This window comes from Aedes albopictus, chromosome 3 (assembly GCF_035046485.1).
Source record: "Aedes albopictus strain Foshan chromosome 3, AalbF5, whole genome shotgun sequence".
NCBI lineage: Eukaryota > Metazoa > Arthropoda > Insecta > Diptera > Culicidae > Aedes > Aedes albopictus.
In genome coordinates this window covers 214528260-214549825 of record NC_085138.1, presented here as the reverse complement: position 1 = coordinate 214549825, position 21566 = coordinate 214528260, and the positions used below count along the sequence as shown (strand labels likewise).

General features: G+C 42.5%; 2 protein-coding genes across 22 annotated transcripts in view; one reads left to right on the top strand and one right to left on the bottom strand.

Annotated features, from left to right (window-relative positions):
• Window positions 1-21566, bottom strand: part of LOC109405099 (unconventional myosin-XVIIIa) — a 1227991-nt gene that overhangs the window by 637919 nt on the left and 568506 nt on the right. The window lies entirely within an intron of this gene.
• LOC134291276 (uncharacterized) lies at window positions 933-20303 on the top strand. Of its 4 annotated transcripts, none has more exons than XR_009999013.1 (3): window positions 933-8695; window positions 8921-8978; window positions 9042-20303. XR_009999013.1 is itself a non-coding variant. In XM_062858798.1 (3 exons), exon 3 carries the CDS (start codon window positions 2145-2147, stop codon window positions 8298-8300), a length of 6156 nt encoding a protein of 2051 aa, XP_062714782.1. In that variant the 5' UTR covers window positions 933-1730; window positions 1792-1849; window positions 1912-2144; the 3' UTR covers window positions 8301-20303. The 4 variants fall into 4 exon arrangements, 1 of the variants encoding a protein (XP_062714782.1); XM_062858798.1 differs by having other exon boundaries at window positions 933-1730; window positions 1792-1849; window positions 1912-20303; XR_009999011.1 differs by having other exon boundaries at window positions 8921-20303.

The following is a 21566-nucleotide window of genomic DNA, read 5'->3' as shown; positions in this document are numbered from 1 at the left end:
ATGCACCATACAGACATCATGTAGCTCCTTTGCATTCCATGTACCACCATGATGATCAAATTAATATCTAAGCACCATCTCACGCGTCATTTAATTCACATTTGAATTTCATAAGCTCGATTTTGCCATATCGTACACCCAATTGTATTCCATGTACCTGATCCATGCACCCCTGATACATACAATTTCTTAGTATCTCATGCACCACCATGATGTTCTCATAATCATTTTCAGGCTAATTTCACGCACCATATTTTAACTAATCAGTGAAGTCAGCACCATATTCGAATAACATGTAGCATTTTGGCATTTCGTATTCCAAAACTGTAATCCATGTACGTGAACCATGGTGATTTCGGCACCACATTGAATTCCAAGCACCATTTTTGCAATTCGTGCACCTAGCCATACACAATGTCGAGTGTCGCTAAATAACGGTGACAACTAATACAGCACACTAACATCATGTACCTTCTTCAAAGCGTCCACAGAATGATCTAGGTATCCACGCATTATGCTAATCTCATGCACTATTGCATCTTTTAATCAACTAGGAATCTAATGCATCATACTGATATGCACCATCAAAGCTTTCCAAGCACCATATCATCTAGGCATCTGATGCACCATTATGTTGTGAGGATCACATAAAAAACTTTTATTTTGAATTCTATGCACCATTTTTGCAATTCGTGCACCTAACCATGCAACATGTTGATAATCTTTGAATAACGGTAACAACTAATGCAGCTCACAAGCATCATACGCCTTCTTCCAAGCCTTCCATGCACCATTTTGGCATTCATTATACCATCTAGGTATCTTATGCACCATTATGATGTGGTTTACATTTGAATTTGATGCACCATTTTGGCATTTCACATACAAAATAGTATTCCACGTACCTGGAACATGTTGATTTCTGTGCCACATTGAGTTTCCTGCACCTTTGCACGAATTGCAAGTGCACCTTTATATGAAACATGACGAGTATAACAGAATCATGGTGAAGCTAATGCACCATACAAACATCATGCACCACCATGATGTTCACAGAGTCATCTAGGCAACATCTCACGCACCATCTTTGAATCAAATATGTGTCTAATTGCGAAATTATGCAACATCGTTAAATTTCATTCATTACTAAAGCTTTTAATGCGTAATCGTGGCGTTCACTATATCATCTAAGCATCTATTGCACCATTATTATTGTATGAAGTTTCGTACATCGAAATATCATTTCTTGTACGATGTCAACTCTAATGCATCATACTGACTGTTGGTTACGCCCCATCGGAAACAACCTCAACGGAGCTGGCCGCCGGTCTATGATACCGATCTTTATCTTAACCACACCCGTCACCGTGTAGGGGATTGTCCCGCTGTGATAGAAGAATAGACAGATACATGACAGACAGACGATATGAATAAGCGATAAGAACAAAAGTGAATTGAAAAAAGTTCTAAGCTAGCATTCCTAATATTAAAAGTTGAAATTTTGTTATTCTATTTCCTTAAAACTATTATTCTTATGTGATTATTATTCACTAATCTTAATTGCTATTTACTAGTTAAAAAAAAAATAAGGTGAGAATCTAACGTTAAACAGTGTAAACCGTGAATTACCAGAATGCCTAATTTATGTGTGTGTTCTTTAACTATTAGGAAACAGATTAAGGACTACGTAATTCTTGCCTTCTGCAAGGGACCCACGGCTTGAAGAAAGGGTGAGCGAAGCATAGTTACAACTAAAGCATAATCCTAAATAACAAACAAACATTTAAACAGGTTCCTACGTCTAAACAAAAACTGCATCCAAATTCTGCTGCATGGGTACCGTGCTTAGGTGAGGCTTCATACCCAAATCAAAATTGGAACTGATATTAAAAAAAAAACTTAATCCTATAGGTTGTTAAAGCTACGAGTGGAAATCCTCAAGGAATTTGTAGACTATACACAGCAAAGAATCACTAAAAGTAAGCCTTATATGACGAACACACAATCTAAGTCTAATTAACTATATTCCTTAGGAATTTTATAACCTTTTGCACCGGTTTAAATAAACGATTTGGGCAGAAAGTTCATGAAATTAGATTCACCCATACTGTGAACAACATCTTATAAAATTCTTTTATAACGAGATGTCGAAGAAGTCTATCAACCCTGGACGGGGAATTCTCGTGGGGCAGACAACTAGCGAAGTGGTTGAAGGTAACGTTGGCGCCGGAGCAGTAGTAGCGGTCACTCCGGTGGATGCAGTCTCTTCTGCTAATGGAAACCAGGTAAATTCGAGCCCAAACAATGTTCCGTTGGTAACTGTAACTCGCAGTACCGGGACGATACCAAAACCACCGAAAGCAAATAGCATACCCAAACAGTCAAAGTCAATTCCCGCCGCGGTCGACCCGAAACGAAATCCGGTTCGCGAAGTTAGACGGAAACATGATTTCCACTGTCAGTTGTGTAGTGAGCGTGATAACGATCGTATGGTGCAGTGTGATGGTGATGGTTGCATGCAGTGGTTCCACTACGAATGTGTGGAAGTTACGAATGGTGTAGCAAACGTGACCTGGATCTGTCCAATATGCAGTACCGCAAAAGATCCAACATCAGCAGCGATAAATCCCCCCACCGGCACAACCGCTGGTCAGAACGAGCTAATCGAGCAACGGAAAAACCAATTAGAGACGTCAAGAGGAACCAACACCGAACGATCGACTAGTAAGGCAAGCACAGTTAAGAGCGAAATAAGGAGGATGAGGGAGCTGGAATTGCAAAGGCTGAAGGAAGAGTTGGAGCTGGAGAAAAAGTTTCTGGAGAAAAGGTATATGATTCTGAAGGACTACGGTAGCGACTCATCGTCGGTCGCGAGTGAGATGGAGAACATGTCGAAGATCCAGGAATGGGTAGCAGAAACCGAGCGCCAAGGTGAGGAGAACGATTCCGGTTTAGTAGAAGAGGAGATGAACGGACGGCCTGTATCGACCAACTCGAAGCAGCCGCAGGAGTACCAAACTCCGGATCTCGCTCAAGACAACAACCAATCATCGATTCGTCCAGATCATCCAGGCCGGCTGTCGTGGCGTACAAACACGCACTGCCCGAACTTCCTCGAAAATCAACCATCAAACTTCCCATCGTTGCATCCCGGTACCTTTGTTCCAGGACAGCGTTCCACTTCAATATCGAGACCGCTTCCTGGTGTTCCGGCAGTGAATATGAACGATGAGACGGTGTGCATCTTGAATAGGAGCCAACTCGCCGCTCGCCAGGCAGTCTCCAAGGATCTGCCAGAATTCAGTGGGAATCCGGAGGATTGGCCGCTTTTCTTTTCCGTGATGAACTCTTCAACCCAAATGTGTGGGTTCTCTAATGAAGAGAATATGTTACGTCTACGAAAATGCCTGAAGGGAAAGGCATTAGAGGCCGTGCGATGTCGTCTGCTTCATCCATCGAATGTAGCCGGGGTAATGACGACCCTTAAGATGCTGTACGGAAGACCGGAGGCCATCATACAAGCGATAATCCGGAAGGTTCGATCACTACCTCCACCGAACATGGAAAAGTTGGAGACAGTTGTGAATTTCGCGCTGACAGTGGAGAACCTCGTCGCAACGATACAGGCATGCGAGGTCAGCGACTTCGTATATAACGCATCTCTAAGGTACGAGCTGGTAGAGAGGCTGCCATCATCCCTCAAAATGGACTGGGCCAGATTTTCTCGTGGTAAACTGCATCCAACACTCATCGATTTCAGTGCGTGGTTGTACACGACGGCGGAAGATGCCAGTGCCGTTATGGTCAGTAGCAGTGGCAGCGAACAGCGAACTCGGCAAGGCAAAAAGGATGGCTATCTGAATTTTCATTCAGAATCGGAAACGGCGGGCACAAAATCGACCGAATCGTCTACTAGGATGAGATCTTCCGGAACTGTGACCAAAGAACAGTGTGTAGTGTGCAAAGGAGGTTGCTCTTCTGTCGCAAAATGCAAAAGATTCGAGGAGTTTAGCTACGATTCCAAGTGGGCAGCAGTAAAGGAATGCAAGTTGTGCCGGAAATGCCTGCGCAAGCATAATGGATCATGCAAGCAGTCAAAACCGTGTGGAACAAACGGGTGTGAGTTCCTTCATCACCCTCTACTCCACAACACACAAAAGCACGGAGCGCCGAAACCAACAGCATCGGTACAGGCAACTCCCAATAGCGCACAACCAGAGACAAGTCGGACGGATCGCAGTTGCAACGTTCATCAAGTTCAATCAGAGGTCCTGTTCAGAATTGTCCCTGTTCTGTTATACGGACCAACGAAGACGATACGCACCTACGCGTTCATAGATGATGGATCTGAGCTTACGTTGATCGAGCAAGGCCTGTGTGATGAGCTGGGAGTACAAGGTCCAACGAAATCACTGTGTTTGAAGTGGACCGGCGATACGCAGAAAGTAGAGGAGGAGTCTCAGGTAGTCGACCTGAAAGTATCCGGCGTACACACCTCGAAGAAGTACCAGCTGTCAAATATCTCCACGATATCTACTCTAAAGATTCGCCCACAAACTCTACTACTAACAGAGATACAGAAGAAGTACCCGTATTTGGCAAACTTGCCACTCGAGTCGTACCAAAACGTCAGTCCTCGAATTCTTATCGGTCTGGATCATGCTAGACTTGGTCACACCATCACAAGCCGTGAAGGTAAAGACAGCGAGCCCATTGCGGTTCAAACGCGACTAGGCTGGATGGTCTTCGGAAATTGCACCGGCAAGGAAAAGACTGAGCGATATGTGAACTACCACAGCGTGCAAACCTGCGAGTGCAATCGGGATGTAAGCGAAGATCTGTATAAAATGGTGAAATCTTATTTTTCTCTGGATAGCCTTGGAGTCTCAAAACCGGATAAGTTGCTGGTCTCCCATCAAGACCAACGAGCACAAATGCTGTTGGAAACACTCACTCGTCGTACCGATAAGAGATACGAGTCGGGGCTCCTTTGGAAATACGATGAAGTCCGACTACCGGACAGTGAACCAATGGCACGGAGACGTTGGAAATGCTTGGATAACCGTCTGAGAAAAGATCCTACATTATCTGAGGCAATAAGGGAAAAAATCAATGACCATGTCAGCAAGGGCTACATAAGAAGGCTGTCCGATGACGAGCTGAAGAAACCACAATCTCGCGTATGGTATCTTCCGATATTTCCTGTTGTCAACCCGAATAAACCGGGCAAAATTAGAATTGTATGGGATGCTGCAGCCACGGTCCACGGAGTGTCTCTCAATAGTTTCCTGCTGAAAGGACCAGACCAGCTGACGTCCCTTCTTTCCGTTCTGGTGCAGTTTCGGGAGTTTCGAGTAGCCGTTAGTGGTGACATCCGTGAAATGTTTCACCAGGTGAAGATGCGGGAGGAAGACCAGCACTGCCTACGTTTCTTCTGGACAGACGACGATCAAGCCACGGAACCAAGCGTCTTCGTATCACAGGTGATGACGTTTGGTGCTTGCTGTTCGCCGAGTACCGCACAATATGTAAAGAACAGCAACGCACAGCGTTTCGAACAGGAACATCCTCAAGCCGTCGTTGCTATCGTTAAACGGCATTACGTCGATGACATGCTCGTCAGCGTGGAAACGGAGAAGGAAGCAATTCAGCTGGTTCAAGACGTGAAAGGAATACATGCATCGGCGGGTTTCGAAATGCGGAACTGGATATCGAACTCGGGCAGCGTCTTAGCAGCAATCAATGAAGAGTCCCCGACGGAGAAGAACCTCGACATCGGCGAAGAAGGTGCCACTGAAAAAATCCTTGGTATGTGGTGGGACACTTCGAAGGACTGCTTCACCTACAAGATCTCTACCCGCTATGATGAAGAACTGATCTCTGGAAACCGTCGGCCTACGAAAAGGGAAGTCCTACGCACACTAATGATGGTATTCGATCCACTGGGACTAATTGCGCACGTTTTGATGTTCCTGAAAGTGCTATTACAGGAGATATGGCGGACGCCTGTTGGATGGGACGATCCAATTGAGGATTCACAATACGAGAAGTGGCTGTCTTGGCTGGAAATCTTCCCACAGATTGCAAAGGTAAACATTCCACGCTGCTATCGAGTGCTGACATCAGCGGAAGAGGAAACCGTTGTTCAAATGCATACCTTCGTCGATGCAAGCGAAAATGGGTTTGCTGCAACGGTGTACCTGCGATTCGAGAATGCCGGCACTGTTGAGTGTTCACTAGTCGGTGCAAAAACGAGAGTTTCGCCGCTCAAATTCCTGTCGATCCCGCGTTCAGAACTGCAAGCAGCAGTCATTGGTGTGCGATTCGCTGATATGATCTTAAAATCACTCTCGATTAACGTCAGTCAGCGAACGTTCTGGACAGACTCCAGAGATGTACTCTGTTGGATTCGTTCAGATCACAGACGATATAGTCAGTTTGTTGCATTCCGAATTAGTGAAATCCTAGAAACGACGGATGTCAATGAGTGGCGCTGGGTACCCACAAAACATAATGTTGCTGACGAAGGCACAAAATGGAAGCGAGTCCCCAACTTGTCCAGCGACAGCCGGTGGTTCCATGGACCGGAGTTCCTTCTCCTCAAGAAAGAAGAATGGCCGGTGAATCCGTTCCCTGAGAAGACTACGCAGGAAGAACTTCGAGCGCATCTGCTTCTCCATATCCAATCTGCAGAGCCGGCAATACGCCCACAGGATTTCTCGAAGTGGACCGACTTGCTACGAGTAACGGCCTACGTGTTGCGTTACATTAACAACTTGAAGCGTAGCTGCTATGGAAAATCCTCAATTCCTGGACCGCTGAAAAGGTACGACTTCATCGACGCAGAAAACTACCTATTCCGTCGAGCTCAATCAAGCGCTTTCGTGGAGGAAATAGCCATTCTAACTAAAAATCGTTCATCGTCGGATTCAGTGAAGCTTCTTCCTAGATCAAGTCTACTATACCAGTGGTCCGCTTTCCTAGATGAGAACGATGTGCTACGCGTCAAAGGCCGCACGAAGGCATGTGCGTTCATTGATCGAGATGCTGCCGAACCGGTAATTCTTCCCCGAGATCATCATGTAACTCGCCTTATCATTTCCGCAGTGCACGAGCGGTTCAACCACCAGAACCACGAGACGGTGGTAAACGAGATACTCCAACGCTACCGTGTTCCTCGCCTGAAAGCAACGTACCGACAAATCCTGAAAGAATGTCAACAGTGCAAAATACTCCTCGCCAGCCCCAAGCCCCCTGCTATGGCTGATCTCCCGAAAGCTCGACTGTCCGCCTTTTCTCGTCCCTGCACTCACATGGGAGTAGACTACTTCGGTCCGATACTGATCTCCGTTGGGAGACGTACCGAAAAGAGGTGGGGGGTACTCGCCACTTGCCTAACCACTCGCGCCATCCACCTACAGATCGCTCACACTCTGACCACTGACTCCTGCGTAATGGCCATTCGGAACATCATGGCCAGAAGAGGTATCCCTGCAGCGATCTACAGCGACCGTGGAACCAATTTCCGTGCCGCAAATAAGGAGCTACAGAACGCATTAGAAGAACTGGATCACATGGCTCTGATCAAGGAGTTTACAACTAGTCGCACTGAATGGGTTTTCAACCCTCTCCTCTCGCCTCACATGGGAGGAGCATGGGAGAGGTTGATTCGAAGCGTAAAACTAAATCTCGAGCGACTGCAGACGAGTAAACTACCAACCCACGAGGTTCTGGAAAACGCGTTGGTAGAGGTCGAGAATATCGTCAACTCGCGTCCTCTAACAAACATTCCTATTGAGGATGACGATTCACCGGTGTTAACCCCCAACCATTTCTTGTTGGGATCCGCTAACGGCTTACGATCGTGGGTTCCCCTGGACGACAACCCAGTCCTGCTCAGAAATAGTTGGAAGCAGTCACAGATGTTAGCAGATACTTTCTGGAAGCATTGGGTTCGGAGCTATTTGCCTAAGATTACTCGAAGGACTAAATGGTTCACTTCAACGAAACCGATCACTGTGGGAGATGTAGTAGTCATCGTCGATTCGAAGCTGCCTCGTAATTGCTGGCCAAAAGGCCGCGTTATTGCCACGTGTCCGGCCACGGATGGCCAAGTGAGATGGGCTACTGTGCAGACCGCATCGGGTGGCATCTACGAGCGACCAGCGGTATCGTTAGCTGTACTCGACGTAGGCGTTAGGACGAATACGCTTCAGGAGCAGTCTTTGCGTATTCCGGGGGGGAGTGTTGGTTACGCCCCATCGGAAACAACCTCAACGGAGCTGGCCGCCGGTCTATGATACCGATCTTTATCTTAACCACACCCGTCACCGTGTAGGGGATTGTCCCGCTGTGATAGAAGAATAGACAGATACATGACAGACAGACGATATGAATAAGCGATAAGAACAAAAGTGAATTGAAAAAAGTTCTAAGCTAGCATTCCTAATATTAAAAGTTGAAATTTTGTTATTCTATTTCCTTAAAACTATTAATCTTATGTGATTATTATTCACTAATCTTAATTGCTATTTACTAGTTAAAAAAAAAATAAGGTGAGAATCTAACGTTAAACAGTGTAAACCGTGAATTACCAGAATGCCTAATTTATGTGTGTGTTCTTCAACTATTAGGAAACAGATTAAGGACTACGTAATTCTTGCCTTCTGCAAGGGACCCACGGCTTGAAGAAAGGGTGAGCGACATAGGCGAAACTACCGGGGGTGCCGGGGGTGCCAGGCACCCCCTAGAATTTTGATGCATTGCTGTGAGATATGGGGCGATGAATGAGGAATGGATGAACTCATGAATATTTGTTTGTAGTGCACCCCCTGGCACAAATCCGTAGTTTCGCCCATGGTGAGCGAAGCATAGTTACAACCAAAGCATAATCCTAAATAACAAACAAACATTTAAACAGGTTCCTACGTCTAAACAAAAACTGCATCCAAATTCTGCTGCATGGGTACCGTGCTTAGGTGAGGCTTCATACCCAAATCAAAATTGGAACTGATATTAAAAAAAAAAACTTAATCCTATAGGTTGTTAAAGCTACGAGTGGAAATCCTCAAGGAATTTGTAGACTATACACAGCAAAGAATCACTAAAAGTAAGCCTTATATGACGAACACACAATCTAAGTCTAATTAACTATATTCCTTAGGAATTTTATAACCTTTTGCACCGGTTTAAATAAACGATTTGGGCAGAAAGTTCATGAAATTAGATTCACCCATACTGTGAACAACACTGACATCAAGCACCATCTTTGAATGACATGCTCCATATTAGCATTCAATGCACCATACCAATGAACTCAGTGTTATCAGAAGATCCTATACACCACGGTGACATTATGCACCTTTATTGCCTCACGCAATTTGATTTTTATGCAGCACCAACATTTTTATGTTTACACCATCTCCAAATCTCATGTTTTACCTTAGCATTCTATAAATCAAAATGCAATTACTTGCCACGCATGCATACTCACATCACAAACCTCATTAAAATTCTATACACCTTCTTGGTGTTCATTGTATCATCCACAATTGAATTTTATATACCATTTTGTGATTCGCGCATCAAAATAGCATTCCGTGGATCATTTTGAGAATCACTTTACCAGCTCGAGAAATATCTGGAGTAATCCGTGGAGGCATTCTAGGAGAAATCCCTGGAGAAATTTCAGGGGGAATCCTTGAAGGACTTTCTAGAGGAATCCCAGAAGGCATTACTAAAGAAGTGCTTGAAAGAATTCTTGAAAGAAGCTCTTAAAAACTGGAAGAGGAGTCTAGAAATTCCTGTAGAATTTGCAGGAGGAACTACTAAAGGAATTGCTGGAAACATTATTGAAGGAATTCCCTAGAGGCATTCTTAAAGGAATCCTTGAAGAATTTGCTGGGGGAATCCGTAGAGGAATTCGTGAAAGAATTCATAGAGGAATTTGTGGAGAAATATTTCGAAAAACTCCTGGATAAATTTCTTGAAAAGTTCCAGCAGGGGTCATTGACGAACCCCTGGAGAATTTCGTGGAGTAAACTCCGGAGGCATTCCTGGAAGAAACCCTGGAGGAATTCCTGGAAGAATTTCTGGAGGAATCTCTGAAGGCATTCCTGGAGGAATCCTTGGAAGAATGCCTGGAGGTTTCCTTGTAAGAATTCCTGGTGGAACTTCTGGAAGAATGTCCGGAGGAATTTCTGCAGGAATCCCTGAGGAAATTTCTGGAGGGACATTTGGAGGAGTTTCTAGAAGAATTCCTGGAAGAAGCTATGAGAAATTCCTGGAGAAATCCCTGATGTAATCCCTGGAGGAATTCCTGAAGGACTCCGAGAAGGAATTACATGATGAAACACTGGAGGGGTAACAGAAGGAATCCATGAAATAATTCATGGAGAAATTCCAGGAAAAATTGCTGGAGGAATTCCTGAAGAATTTTTTGGAAAATTCCTGCATGAATTTGTTGAAGAATTACTCGAGAAATTCTATGACGAACCCTTGCAGAAATTACTGGAGAAATCTCTGGAGGAATTTGTGGAGCAATTTCTGGAGGAATTCCTGAAGGAATTTTTGGAAGAATCCGTGAAAAAAATCTTGGAGGAATTTCTGGAGGCATTCTTTCGAGAATTATTGGAAGAATTTCTGGAGGATTTTCAGGAGGAATACTTGGCTGAATCCCTGGAGACATTCATAGAAGAAATCCTAGAGAAAGCTTTGGAAAATTCCTGGAGAAATCCCTGTTGAAATCCTAGGAGGAATTCCTGAAGGAATTCAAGGATGAATCCCTGCAGAATTACTAGAGAAACTTCTGGAAGAATCCCTAGAGGTTTTTATTGAGAAATTCCTAAAAAAAATGTAGGAATTCCTGGAAGAATTTCTGGAGGATTCCCTGAAGGAATTCTATGAAAAAAATCTGGAAAAATATTTGCGGCTTCCTGGAATGATTAAACGAACTCCTCGAGCAAAAGAATTCCTAGAGGGATTTTTGAGGAATTCCTGAAGAAATTCTTGAAGAAATTCCTGGCGAAATCCATGGAGGAATACCTGAAGAAATTTTTCGAGGAATTCCTGGAACAGTTCCAGGAGAGGTTTTTTTTCTGGAGAAATTCATGGATTAATTCTAGAGGAATTCTTGGAGGAATCCATGAAGAATTTTTTAGATGATTTTCTGGAGCAATTAATAGAGAAATTTTTATAGTTGTTCCAGGAGAAATTTCTGGAGATTCCTTAAAAAATTCCAGAAAAAAATACTGAAAAAATGTCTGTAGAAATCGCTGGAGAAATTTCTCGAGGAATTCTTGGAAGAGTTCCGGAAAAATTTCTTCAGAATTTTCTGGAGAAATCCGAGCAGGAATTCCTTTAGGAGTCGTTGCAGAAATTCCTGGAGGAATCTCTGTAGAAATTCCCGGAGGTATTCAAGATGGAATTAACGAAGGAATTTTTGAAGGTATAGTGGAGGAGTTCCTGGTGCGATTTCCGAAAGAATTCTTTGAGGTATTTTTGAGAAACATTCCTGGAGAAATTCCTGGAAGATTTTCTTGAGGAATCTTTAGAGAAATTCCTGGAGGAATCCATGTCCGGGAGGTATTTCTGGATAAATTCCTGAAGAATTTTTTGGTGGAATAACTGGAAAAATTCCTGGATTAATTCTTTAAGGAATTTCTGGACCTTAAATTCTGGAGGAATGTCTAGAGGAACTCCTCGAGGAATTTGTGAAGGATTTTGTTTTGAGTAATTTATGAAGAAACTCATGGATGAATTCCCGAAGAAATTCCTGGAGGAATCCATGGAGAAATCCCTAAAGAAATTCCTAGAGAAATACCCAGAAAAGATCTGGAAAAAATCCCTGCTGTTATCCTAGGAGGGATTCCTGAAGGAATCTGTGAAGGAATTCAAGGATGAATCCTTGGAAGAATCCTTAAAGATTTTTCTGGCGAAATTCCTGGAAAAATGAAGGAATTCCTGGATAAAATTCTGCAGGATTTCCTGAAGGAATTCTTTGAAAAATTTGTGAAAAAACATTTGCGGCTTCCTGGAGGAATGATTTAAGGAACTCCTCGAGCCATTTCTGAAAGATTTCCTAGAGGGATTTTTGAGGAATATCTGAAAAAAAACATTGATGGAATTCCTGGCGAAATCCATGGAGGAATCCCTGGAGAAATTTTTCGAGGAATTCCTTGAGGAATTCCTGGAACAGTTCCGGGAGAAGTTTTTTCTGGGGAAATCCGTGGATAAATACCTAGAGGAATTCTTGGGGGTATCCATGAAGATTTTTTTTAGGATTTTCCGGAGCTAAAACTAGGGAAATTTTTAAAGTTGTCCCAGGAGAAATTTCTGGAGAGATTCTTTGAAAATTTCCAGAAAAGAAAATTCTGTAGAAATCCCTGGAAAAAATTCTCGAGGAATTTCTGGAAGAGTTCCGGGAGAAATTTCTTCAGGATTTTCTGGAGAAATTCGAGAAGGAATTCCTTAAGGTATCCTTGCAGAAATTCCTGGAGGAATCCCTGTAGAAATTCAAGATGAAATTAGTGAAGAAATTTTTGAAGGTATGCATGGAGGAATTCCTGGAGGAATTCCTGAAAGAATTCTTTGAGGTATTTTTTGCGAAACATTCCTGGAGGAATTCCTGGAGAAATTCCTGGATGATTTTCTTCAGGAATCTCTGGAGAAATTTCTGGAAGAATCCATGTTTGCATTCCGGGAGGTATTTCTGGATAAATTCCTCCAGAATTTTTTGGAGGAATTCATTTACGATTTCTTAGAGGAATAACTAGAGAAATTCCTGGATGAATTCTTTACGGCATTCCTGGACAAATAATTAAAGCTTCCTGGAGGAATGTCTGGAGGAACTCCTCGAGGAATTATTAAAGGATTTTTTTAAGCAATTTCTGAAGAAACTCATGGATGAATTCCCGAAGAAATTTCGGAGGAATCCATGGAGAAATCTCTGGATAAACTCCTAGAGAAATTCCCGGAAAAGATCCGGGAAAAATTCTTTTAGGATTTTCTGGAGGAATTAGTCGAGGAATTTCTGGAAGAATCCCTGGAGACAATATTGGAGGAATTCTGGCAGAAATTCTTAGAGATTTTTCTGTAGGAATCCCGGCAGCAATCCCTGGAGGTATTTCATGGGGATTCCATGGAAGTATCCCTGGAGGTATTCCTAGAAGACTTCTGGGAGAAATTGATTGAGGATTATGTGGAGGATTCCGTGAAGGATTTCCTGGAAAATGCCTTGAGGGGATGAACCAGTCTCGGGCTGAATTTCCCCATAATAAAAAGTCAATAATAATAAATGCCTTGAGAAATTTGTGGTGGAATCCATGGAGGGAGGAATTTCTGAAGGAATTCCGGAAAAAAATCCTGGAGAAATTCCTGGAGGAATCCATGGGGGTATCCCACAAAATTCTTGGTAGGGTTCCGGGAGACATTCCTTTTAGATTGTGTGGAGGAATTCTGACAGAAATTCCTAGAGGATTTTCTGGAGTAATTCCTGGAGGTATTTCTGGATGAATTTTTGAAGAAATTCATGAATAAATCGTTGAAGGAATGAAACCCTGAAGAAGTCCTTGAGAATTTCCTGTAGAATTTCCTAGAGGAATCCATGGATGAATTGCTCGAGAAATTCCGGGAGGAAATCCTGGAAGAGTTCCGGTAGAAATTCCTTTAGGATTTTCTGGAGGAATCTATAGAGCAATTCCTTGAAGAATCCCTGGAGGAAATATTTAAGAAATTCTGGCAGACATTCCTGGAGAAATCATTTGGGGAAACTCCTAGAAAAAATTCTGGAGGAATGTAATGAGAAATCCCTGTAGTTTTGGTGAAAATTCCCAGAGGATTTTTAAGAGGAATCCCTGGAGGAGTTCCTGGTAGTATTTCTGGCGCTCTTCCCTTAGAAATTTCTGAAAGAATTCCCGGAGGATTTATTGCGGAATTTCTAAAGAAATTCATGGATGAATCCTCGGAGGAATCCCTGAAGAAATGCCTCGAGAATTTCCTGGAAGAATCCATGGGGAATTTTTCAAAGAATTCTAGGAGGAATTCCTGAAAGAGTTCCGTTAAAAAATCATCTAGGATTATCTGGAGGAATGCGAGGATCAATTCTTAGAGAAATCCCTAGAAGAAATATTGTAGGAATTCTGACAGTCATTCCTAAAAGAAAATTTTAGGAGGAATCTCTGGAGGAATTATTGGAGTATTTACCAGAGGAATTATTTGAGGAATTTCTGGTGAAATATATGAGGCTTCCTGGAAAATTAATGGAGGAATGTCTGAAGGAACTTCTCGAGGAATTTCTGAAGGAATATCTGGAGAAATTTCTGAAGACATTTATTATTACATCCCCGTAGGAATTCCTGAAGAAATTTCAGGAAAAAAAATCATGGAGAAATTCCTAGGGGATTCTGTGGAGGATTCCCTGGTGGAATTTCTGGCGGAATCATTCGAGGAACTCCTGGAGGAATTCCTGGAAGAGTTTCGGGTGAAATTACTTTAGGATTTTCTGTTGGAGTTCATGGATGAATTTCGGGGAGAAATCCCTGGAGGCATCTCGGAGGAATTTCTGGAGGAATGTCTGAAGGAACTACTCGAGCAAATTGTGAAGGAATACCTGGAGGATTTTTTTGAAGAATTTCTGAAGAAATTTATGAATGAATTCCTACAGGAATTCTTGGATAAATTGCTGGAAAAAATCCTGAAGAAATACCTGAAGGAATCCGTGGAGGATTTCCTGGACAAATTTCTTGCGGAGTTTCTCGAGAAATTCTTGGAAGGGTTCCGGGAGACATTCTTGGGGAACTCAGGCAGAAATTCCTAGAGGAATTGCTGGAGGAATTTTAGGAATTTCTGGAGGATTTTTAGTGGAATTTCTGAAGAAATCAATGGAGAGATCCCTGGAGGAATTCCTGATGAAATTGTTTGAGAATTTCCTGGAGGAATCCATGGAAGAATTCTTAGAGAAATTTCTTGAGGAATACCTGGAAGAATTCCGTGAGAAATTCCTTTAGCATTTTATGGAGGCATCCGTGGAGGAAATATTGGGGGAATTCTGACAGACAGACATTCAGGATTTTTCCTAGAAAATGGCAGGAGGGATCTCTGGAGGAATTTTAGGAGTATTTACTGGAGGAATTCCTGGAGGATTTATTTGAGGAATTTCTGGAGAAATATATGAGTCTTCCTGGAGAAATGTCTGAAAGAACTCCTCCAGGAATTTCTGAAGGTATTCCTGAAGGAATTTCTGGAAGAAGTTTCTGAGGAATTTCTGAAGAAATTCAGTAATGAATCCCTGGAGAAATTCCTGAAGAAATTTCTGGAAAAAATCCTAAAGAAATTCCTGGAGGATTCCCTGTAGGTATACCTGGAAGAGTTCTGGAAGAAATTCCTTCAGGATTTTCTGCAGGATACCGTGGAGGAATTCCTGAAAGAAATCACTAGTTGCATATTGGAGGAATTTCTAAAGAAATGTCTGAAGGAACCCCTCGAGGAATTTCTAAAGTAATATCTGGAGGAATTTCTGAAGAAATTCATTATTGAATCCCTGGAGGAATTCCTGAAAAAAAATCCTGGAGAAATTACTGGAGGAATCTGTGGAGGAGTTCCTGTAGAGATTCCTCGCAAAATTTTTGGAAGAGTTCCGGGAGACATTCTATTAGGATTCTCTGGAGAAATTCTGGCAGAAATTCCTAGAGGATTTTCTGGAGAAATCCCTGGAGGAATTTCATGAGGAATTCTTGGGGGATTTTTTTGGGAGGAATTCCTGTAGGAATTTCTGGCGTTATTTTTCGAGAAATTTCTGAAGGAATTTCTAGAGGAATTTGTTGAGGAATTCAAGAAGGATTTTTTGAAATAATTCATGGATTCAGGAATTCCTGAAGAAAATCGTTGAGAATTTGCTGGATAATTTTCTGAAGGAACTCCTGTAGGAATTTCTCGAGGAATTCCAGGAAGATATACTGCAGAAATTCCTTTAGAATTTTCTGGGGAATTCCGTGAAGCAATTCCTAGAGGAATCCCTGGAGGAAATATTGGGGGAATTCTGGCAGACATTCCTAGAGGATTTTTCCTGAAAAAAATTTCAGGAGGAATTCCTGGAGGTAATTTTGGAAGAGTATTTGCTGGAGGAATTCTTGGAGGAATTATTTGAGGAATTCCTGGAGAAATATTTGAGACATCCTGGAGGAATTTCTGAAGGAATTATTGGAAGATTTTTTTGGGGGAATTCCTGGAGGAATCATGCACGAATCTTTGGAGAAATCCTCTGTAGATTGCAACAAGGATTCCGATCAAGATGTTCTATCTAGGAATTCTGACATTCTCCAATTCTAGCATCACTAATTGTCCAGGATCAAAATTCTTTCACAACAACAATATTTTGTTTTTCTATAATTGATAATTTTCTCGATATTCTCCATTGTATTTGATCTTATATATATAAAAATGCAGTGGCATACGTGGGACCGCGCATAACTTGCGAACGGAAGGTCCGATTATGGTCGTCTTAGTTTTGTTATATTAGTTTTCACCGAAGGATGGTTTATGAGGCAAAAAACATGGAAAAATTTAAAGTTGTTGAAAATCGATCTTCCATACATTTTGACCGGGGTCTTGGCTAGAAACTTGAAACGTCAAAAAACGCAGTAAGACAAAGTTTGCCGGGTACAGCTAGTACGTTTATAAAATTTTATAAAAGCCGAGATAATGCCTTCATATTAAAGTTTCGTAATGCCTTGAAATTATCACCATCCAAAGCCTTCTCCAGAATCCCAATATGAAGTACTTGGCGATGTTAGCACCACAACATGTTGAAACCCCTACTTGGGAATTCATATTGGGTGTAACACCATAATTCTATTTTGCACCATGATCATACATATATTGCACCATTATTATGGTGCCCCCCCTAAGCAAGAACCCTGCGCACGCTAGTGTCTACAACACCGCTCCTTCATAAACGGGCGCAAAACCACCTCATCTTTTCATATCAACAGATAAATACAATCCAAATGATACAGTTTGCTTAGCATACATATTAAATACTGCCGTTATAAGCATAGTTGTCCCATGTTACTTTCTGACGATTTTGACTTTTTTGCACCAGGCGCTCTATTAATACGTATATTTTCATATAACATCAAAAAATATCATACTTTGTTCGAAGACTCAATGAAAAGCATGCCAAGTCAAATTGTCCCACTGTTGAATTTCTACGCATGTCTGTCCCACAATTGAAATTCTACGCATAACAGTCCCACTAAAAATGTTTAAGTAAAACCGATACATTTAGCATTTTTAGTAACTTACTTCACCTAATAGCATGGCTATTTCAGTAATGTATGATATAAACTCTTCTTTTATGTTGGCATTACGCTCCAGCTGGAACGCCGGAATTTCTTCGCAACTTGCAGTTTTAATCTTAATTCAAATTTTGCTGCAATGCGCGTTGAGCTCATAAACCAAACATAAACATTTTAACTTAATTAATAGGCTCAAATGTCGTGAAGCATGACGAAGCCGATCCAAAATAATGACAAAGAGGTTGCTGAATTGAATGACTGGTGTTTGTAAAAAATTTCAGAATTTAAGCAAGCTTGAAATATTGTTGGTAAGTGAGTTGATGAGTTTCACTTTTTTTATTTCAATATGTTATCCCAATAATTTGATTGAATTAGTGTGTCGGTAAGTGAGTGGCTTAGTTATCGCCTATTTAAAAAATAAAAAGAACACTTTTGGGTTAAACACAAATCGAAGACGAACTGCCGGAGGGACTGAACAAGCAATCAATATTTTAATTGATGAGAGATCAACCGAGTAAGTGAATTGAAGAGTAAGTGAGTGACTTGGTGAGCGAGATTTTGTAAGTGTGTGGGTTGATGAGTTAATGATTAAAATGATAAACGAGTGATTTGATAAGTGAGTTGGTTTATTAATAAGTTGATGGGTAAGTGAGTGACTGTTTTGAATGAATGTGTTAATGAGTTATTGAGTAACTTGATAAACAAGTGACCTAGACGCTCAGAGACTTGATGAGTAAGTGAATTCTTGGGTAAGCTGTTCTTAGTAAGTTGTGTCGTAGATAAGCGGCTTTCTGTGTATATGTAAAGAAATAATAGAGACCAAAAGCATTATACTCTTATTATCGTATTTGTATTAAAAGTAAACATAGTACCGTAACTGCTTGTTTTCGAATAGGATGAATATAGAACCGTACCAACGGCATTCTGTGTGAACAATAAGCCTAAGTTAAAATTCACGAATAAAAAAACGGCATTCTGACCCTTCATATTCAAATAAAGATACATGAAGCATGAAGCCTCTAATGGCAAATCACTCCCAATCTTTGCTGGGGTTCCTATTCATATGACCCATACAAGCAGAGGAAGGCATGGTGCAGAATGTTTTGAAAACTTAAGCTGTTGTATTTCTAAACATATTTTATTTCAATGATATGTACATATTTCTTGGCATTTATAATTAATACAACAGCTTACTCAATTGTATGCTTTGTTGGTCATTAGGCAAAATAGGCCATTAGGCCGAACATTTCATTATGCCGAAAATTTCATTAGGCCGAAAAAATAAAATTCATTGGGCCGAAAAGGACGTTAGGGCTGAATAATTCAAGTATAGAACAAGGTCATTCATTTATAAAGAACAAGGTCATTCATTTATAAAGACCTTTTGGGCCTAAAGACCTTTTGGGCCTAAAGACCTTTTGGGCCTAAAGACCTTTTGGGCCTAAAGACCTTTTGGGCCTAAAGACCTTTTGGGCCTAAAGACCTTTTGGGCCTAAAGACCTTTTGGGCCTAAAGACCTTTTGGGCCTAAAGACCTTTTGGGCCTAGAGACCTTTTGGGCCTAAAGACCTTTTGGGCTGTAAGAATTACTTTCTTGCCCTTACCTGCATTTGCCCGGCAGGGCGGCTCGGAGCAGGGTACTTCCAATAAACTTTGGATTTCGGATGGGTGAAATTTGGGAAAAAGAAATATTTCAATTAAAACTTCTATTCTACTTCTGACCTTATTTTCTCCTCCTCGCTACGTCACTGGTCACTGGCTCGTCGACACTCGTTGGGGCCCTTTCAGCACGGTGGTGGCGTTCGCTCCCGCACGGGATATGCGGAGCTTCCTCGTCCTTCTTCTTCTTCCACTTCTGCTTCTTCACCTTCCTCTTCTTCGGGTTGGGCTAATTCGCCGCCGAAGCGACGGTCCTTGGCTTTTAGCTAGGGGGAGGAGATAAACTCCTTTGTCGGACCCCCCCTAGCGACGCTGGTGATATTCACCGAACCGACTACTCGCCGTAGTCGATCCCAGTAGTCACCGCAGTGAGCTACTCCAGTGAATACGCCCCTTTGTATTCTACTGGCTTCGTCCTTCTTGGCTTTTAACTGTGGGGGCGAGGTACTCTACTGGCTGAGCCTCCACAGTAAGGACGGTGGGTATTCGGAGGGATCTTTGGCGATTAGCCGCGGGAAGCGAAAGGCTCCTTTACAATTAGCCTCCCAATGGCGGCGATCCTATACCCTTTTCACTGCACTCGCACAGCACTGTTTTCCGACCGCGGGCCGGCGCGTTCCGGGGAACTTTCTGCAACTAGTCACTCCCGGCGACCTGGGAACAACCTTCCAGGTTTGGTTCACTCCGATTTCACAAAAACGGTGCGCGCACACTAGCGGAGTAGAATCACGCGACCGGGCTCTTTCACGGTGCAAAACGATCTCCTTTTCAAAATGTCATCCTCCGTCCAGAATGTCGCACACCACCTTGCCGCCATCTCCTACCACCGTGCTCGACTTGTTATGCAGTTATGTTGCGCCGCTTTCTTTGCAACGGGAGGAGAATGGGACCTAACTTCATTTAAAAACCTATCTAAATCTAAACTATAATTTACTACCTAACATATTAAAATGGAAAAACCTAACACCAAATAAAATCAAACATGAAATAAACAAATTAAAATAAATTGTTCATCACGTCAGTGGTGGTGTATGTTGCCAATTCAAAACAAAAACATTACTCTGAGTATCAACAACGGACTATATACAAACTACTCAGAGTACACGCAGTGACGAAACTAGACAAACTGGGTTAATTGTAACACGCAGGTTACAGGGCCTAAAGACCTTTTGGGCCTAAAGACCTTTTGGGCCTAAAGACCTTTTGGGCCTAAAGACCTTTTGGGCCTAAAGACCTTTTGGGCCTAAAGACCTTTTGGGCCTAAAGACCTTTTGGGCCTAAAGACCTTTTGGGCCTAAAGACCTTTTGGGCCTAAAGACCTTTTGGGCCTAAAGACCTTTTGGGCCTAAAGACCTTTTGGGCCTAAAGACCTTTTGGGCCTAAAGACCTTTTGGGCCTAAAGACCTTTTGGGCCTAAAGACCTTTTGGGCCTAAAGACCTTTTGGGCCTAAAGACCTTTTGGGCCTAAAGACCTTTTGGGCCTAAAGACCTTTTGGGCCTAAAGACCTTTTGGGCCTAAAGACCTTTTGGGCCTAAAGACCTTTTGGGCCTAAAGACCTTTTGGGCCTAAAGACCTTTTGGGCCTAAAGACCTTTTGGGCCTAAAGACCTTTTGGGCCTAAAGACCTTTTGGGCCTAAAGACCTTTTGGGCCTAAAGACCTTTTGGGCCTAAAGACCTTTTGGGCCTAAAGACCTTTTGGGCCTAAAGACCTTTTGGGCCTAAAGACCTTTTGGGCCTAAAGACCTTTTGGGCCTAAAGACCTTTTGGGCCTAAAGACCTTTTGGGCCTAAAGACCTTTTGGGCCTAAAGACCTTTTGAGCCTAAAGACCTTTTGGGCCTAAAGACCTTTTGGGCCTAAAGACCTTTTGGGCCTAAAGACCTTTTGGGCCTAAAGACCTTTTGGGCCTAAAGACCTTTTGGGCCTAAAGACCTTTTGGGCCTAAAGACCTTTTGGGCCTAAAGACCTTTTGGGCCTAAAGACCTTTTGGGCCTAAAGACCTTTTGGGCCTAAAGACCTTTTGGGCCTAAAGACCTTTTGGGCCTAAAGACCTTTTGGGCCTAAAGACCTTTTGGGCCTAAAGACCTTTTGGGCCTAAAGACCTTTTGGGCCTAAAGACCTTTTGGGCCTAAAGACCTTTTGGGCCTAAAGACCTTTTGGGCCTAAAGACCTTTTGGGCCTAAAGACCTTTTGGGCCTAAAGACCTTTTGGGCCTAAAGACCTTTTCGGCCTAAAGACCTTTTCGGCCTAAAGACCTTTTCGGCCTAAAGACCTTTTCGGCCTAAAGACCTTTTCGGCCTAAAGACCTTTTCGGCCTAAAGACCTTTTCGGCCTAAAGACCTTTTCGGCCTAAAGACCTTTTCGGCCTAAAGACCTTTTCGGCCTAAAGACCTTTTCGGCCTAAAGACCTTTTCGGCCTAAAGACCTTTTCGGCCTAAAGACCTTTTCGGCCTAAAGACCTTTTCGGCCTAAAGACCTTTTCGGCCTAAAGACCTTTTCGGCCTAAAGACCTTTTCGGCCTAAAGACCTTTTCGGCCTAAAGACCTTTTCGGCCTAAAGACCTTTTCGGCCTAAAGACCTTTTCGGCCTAAAGACCTTTTCGGCCTAAAGACCTT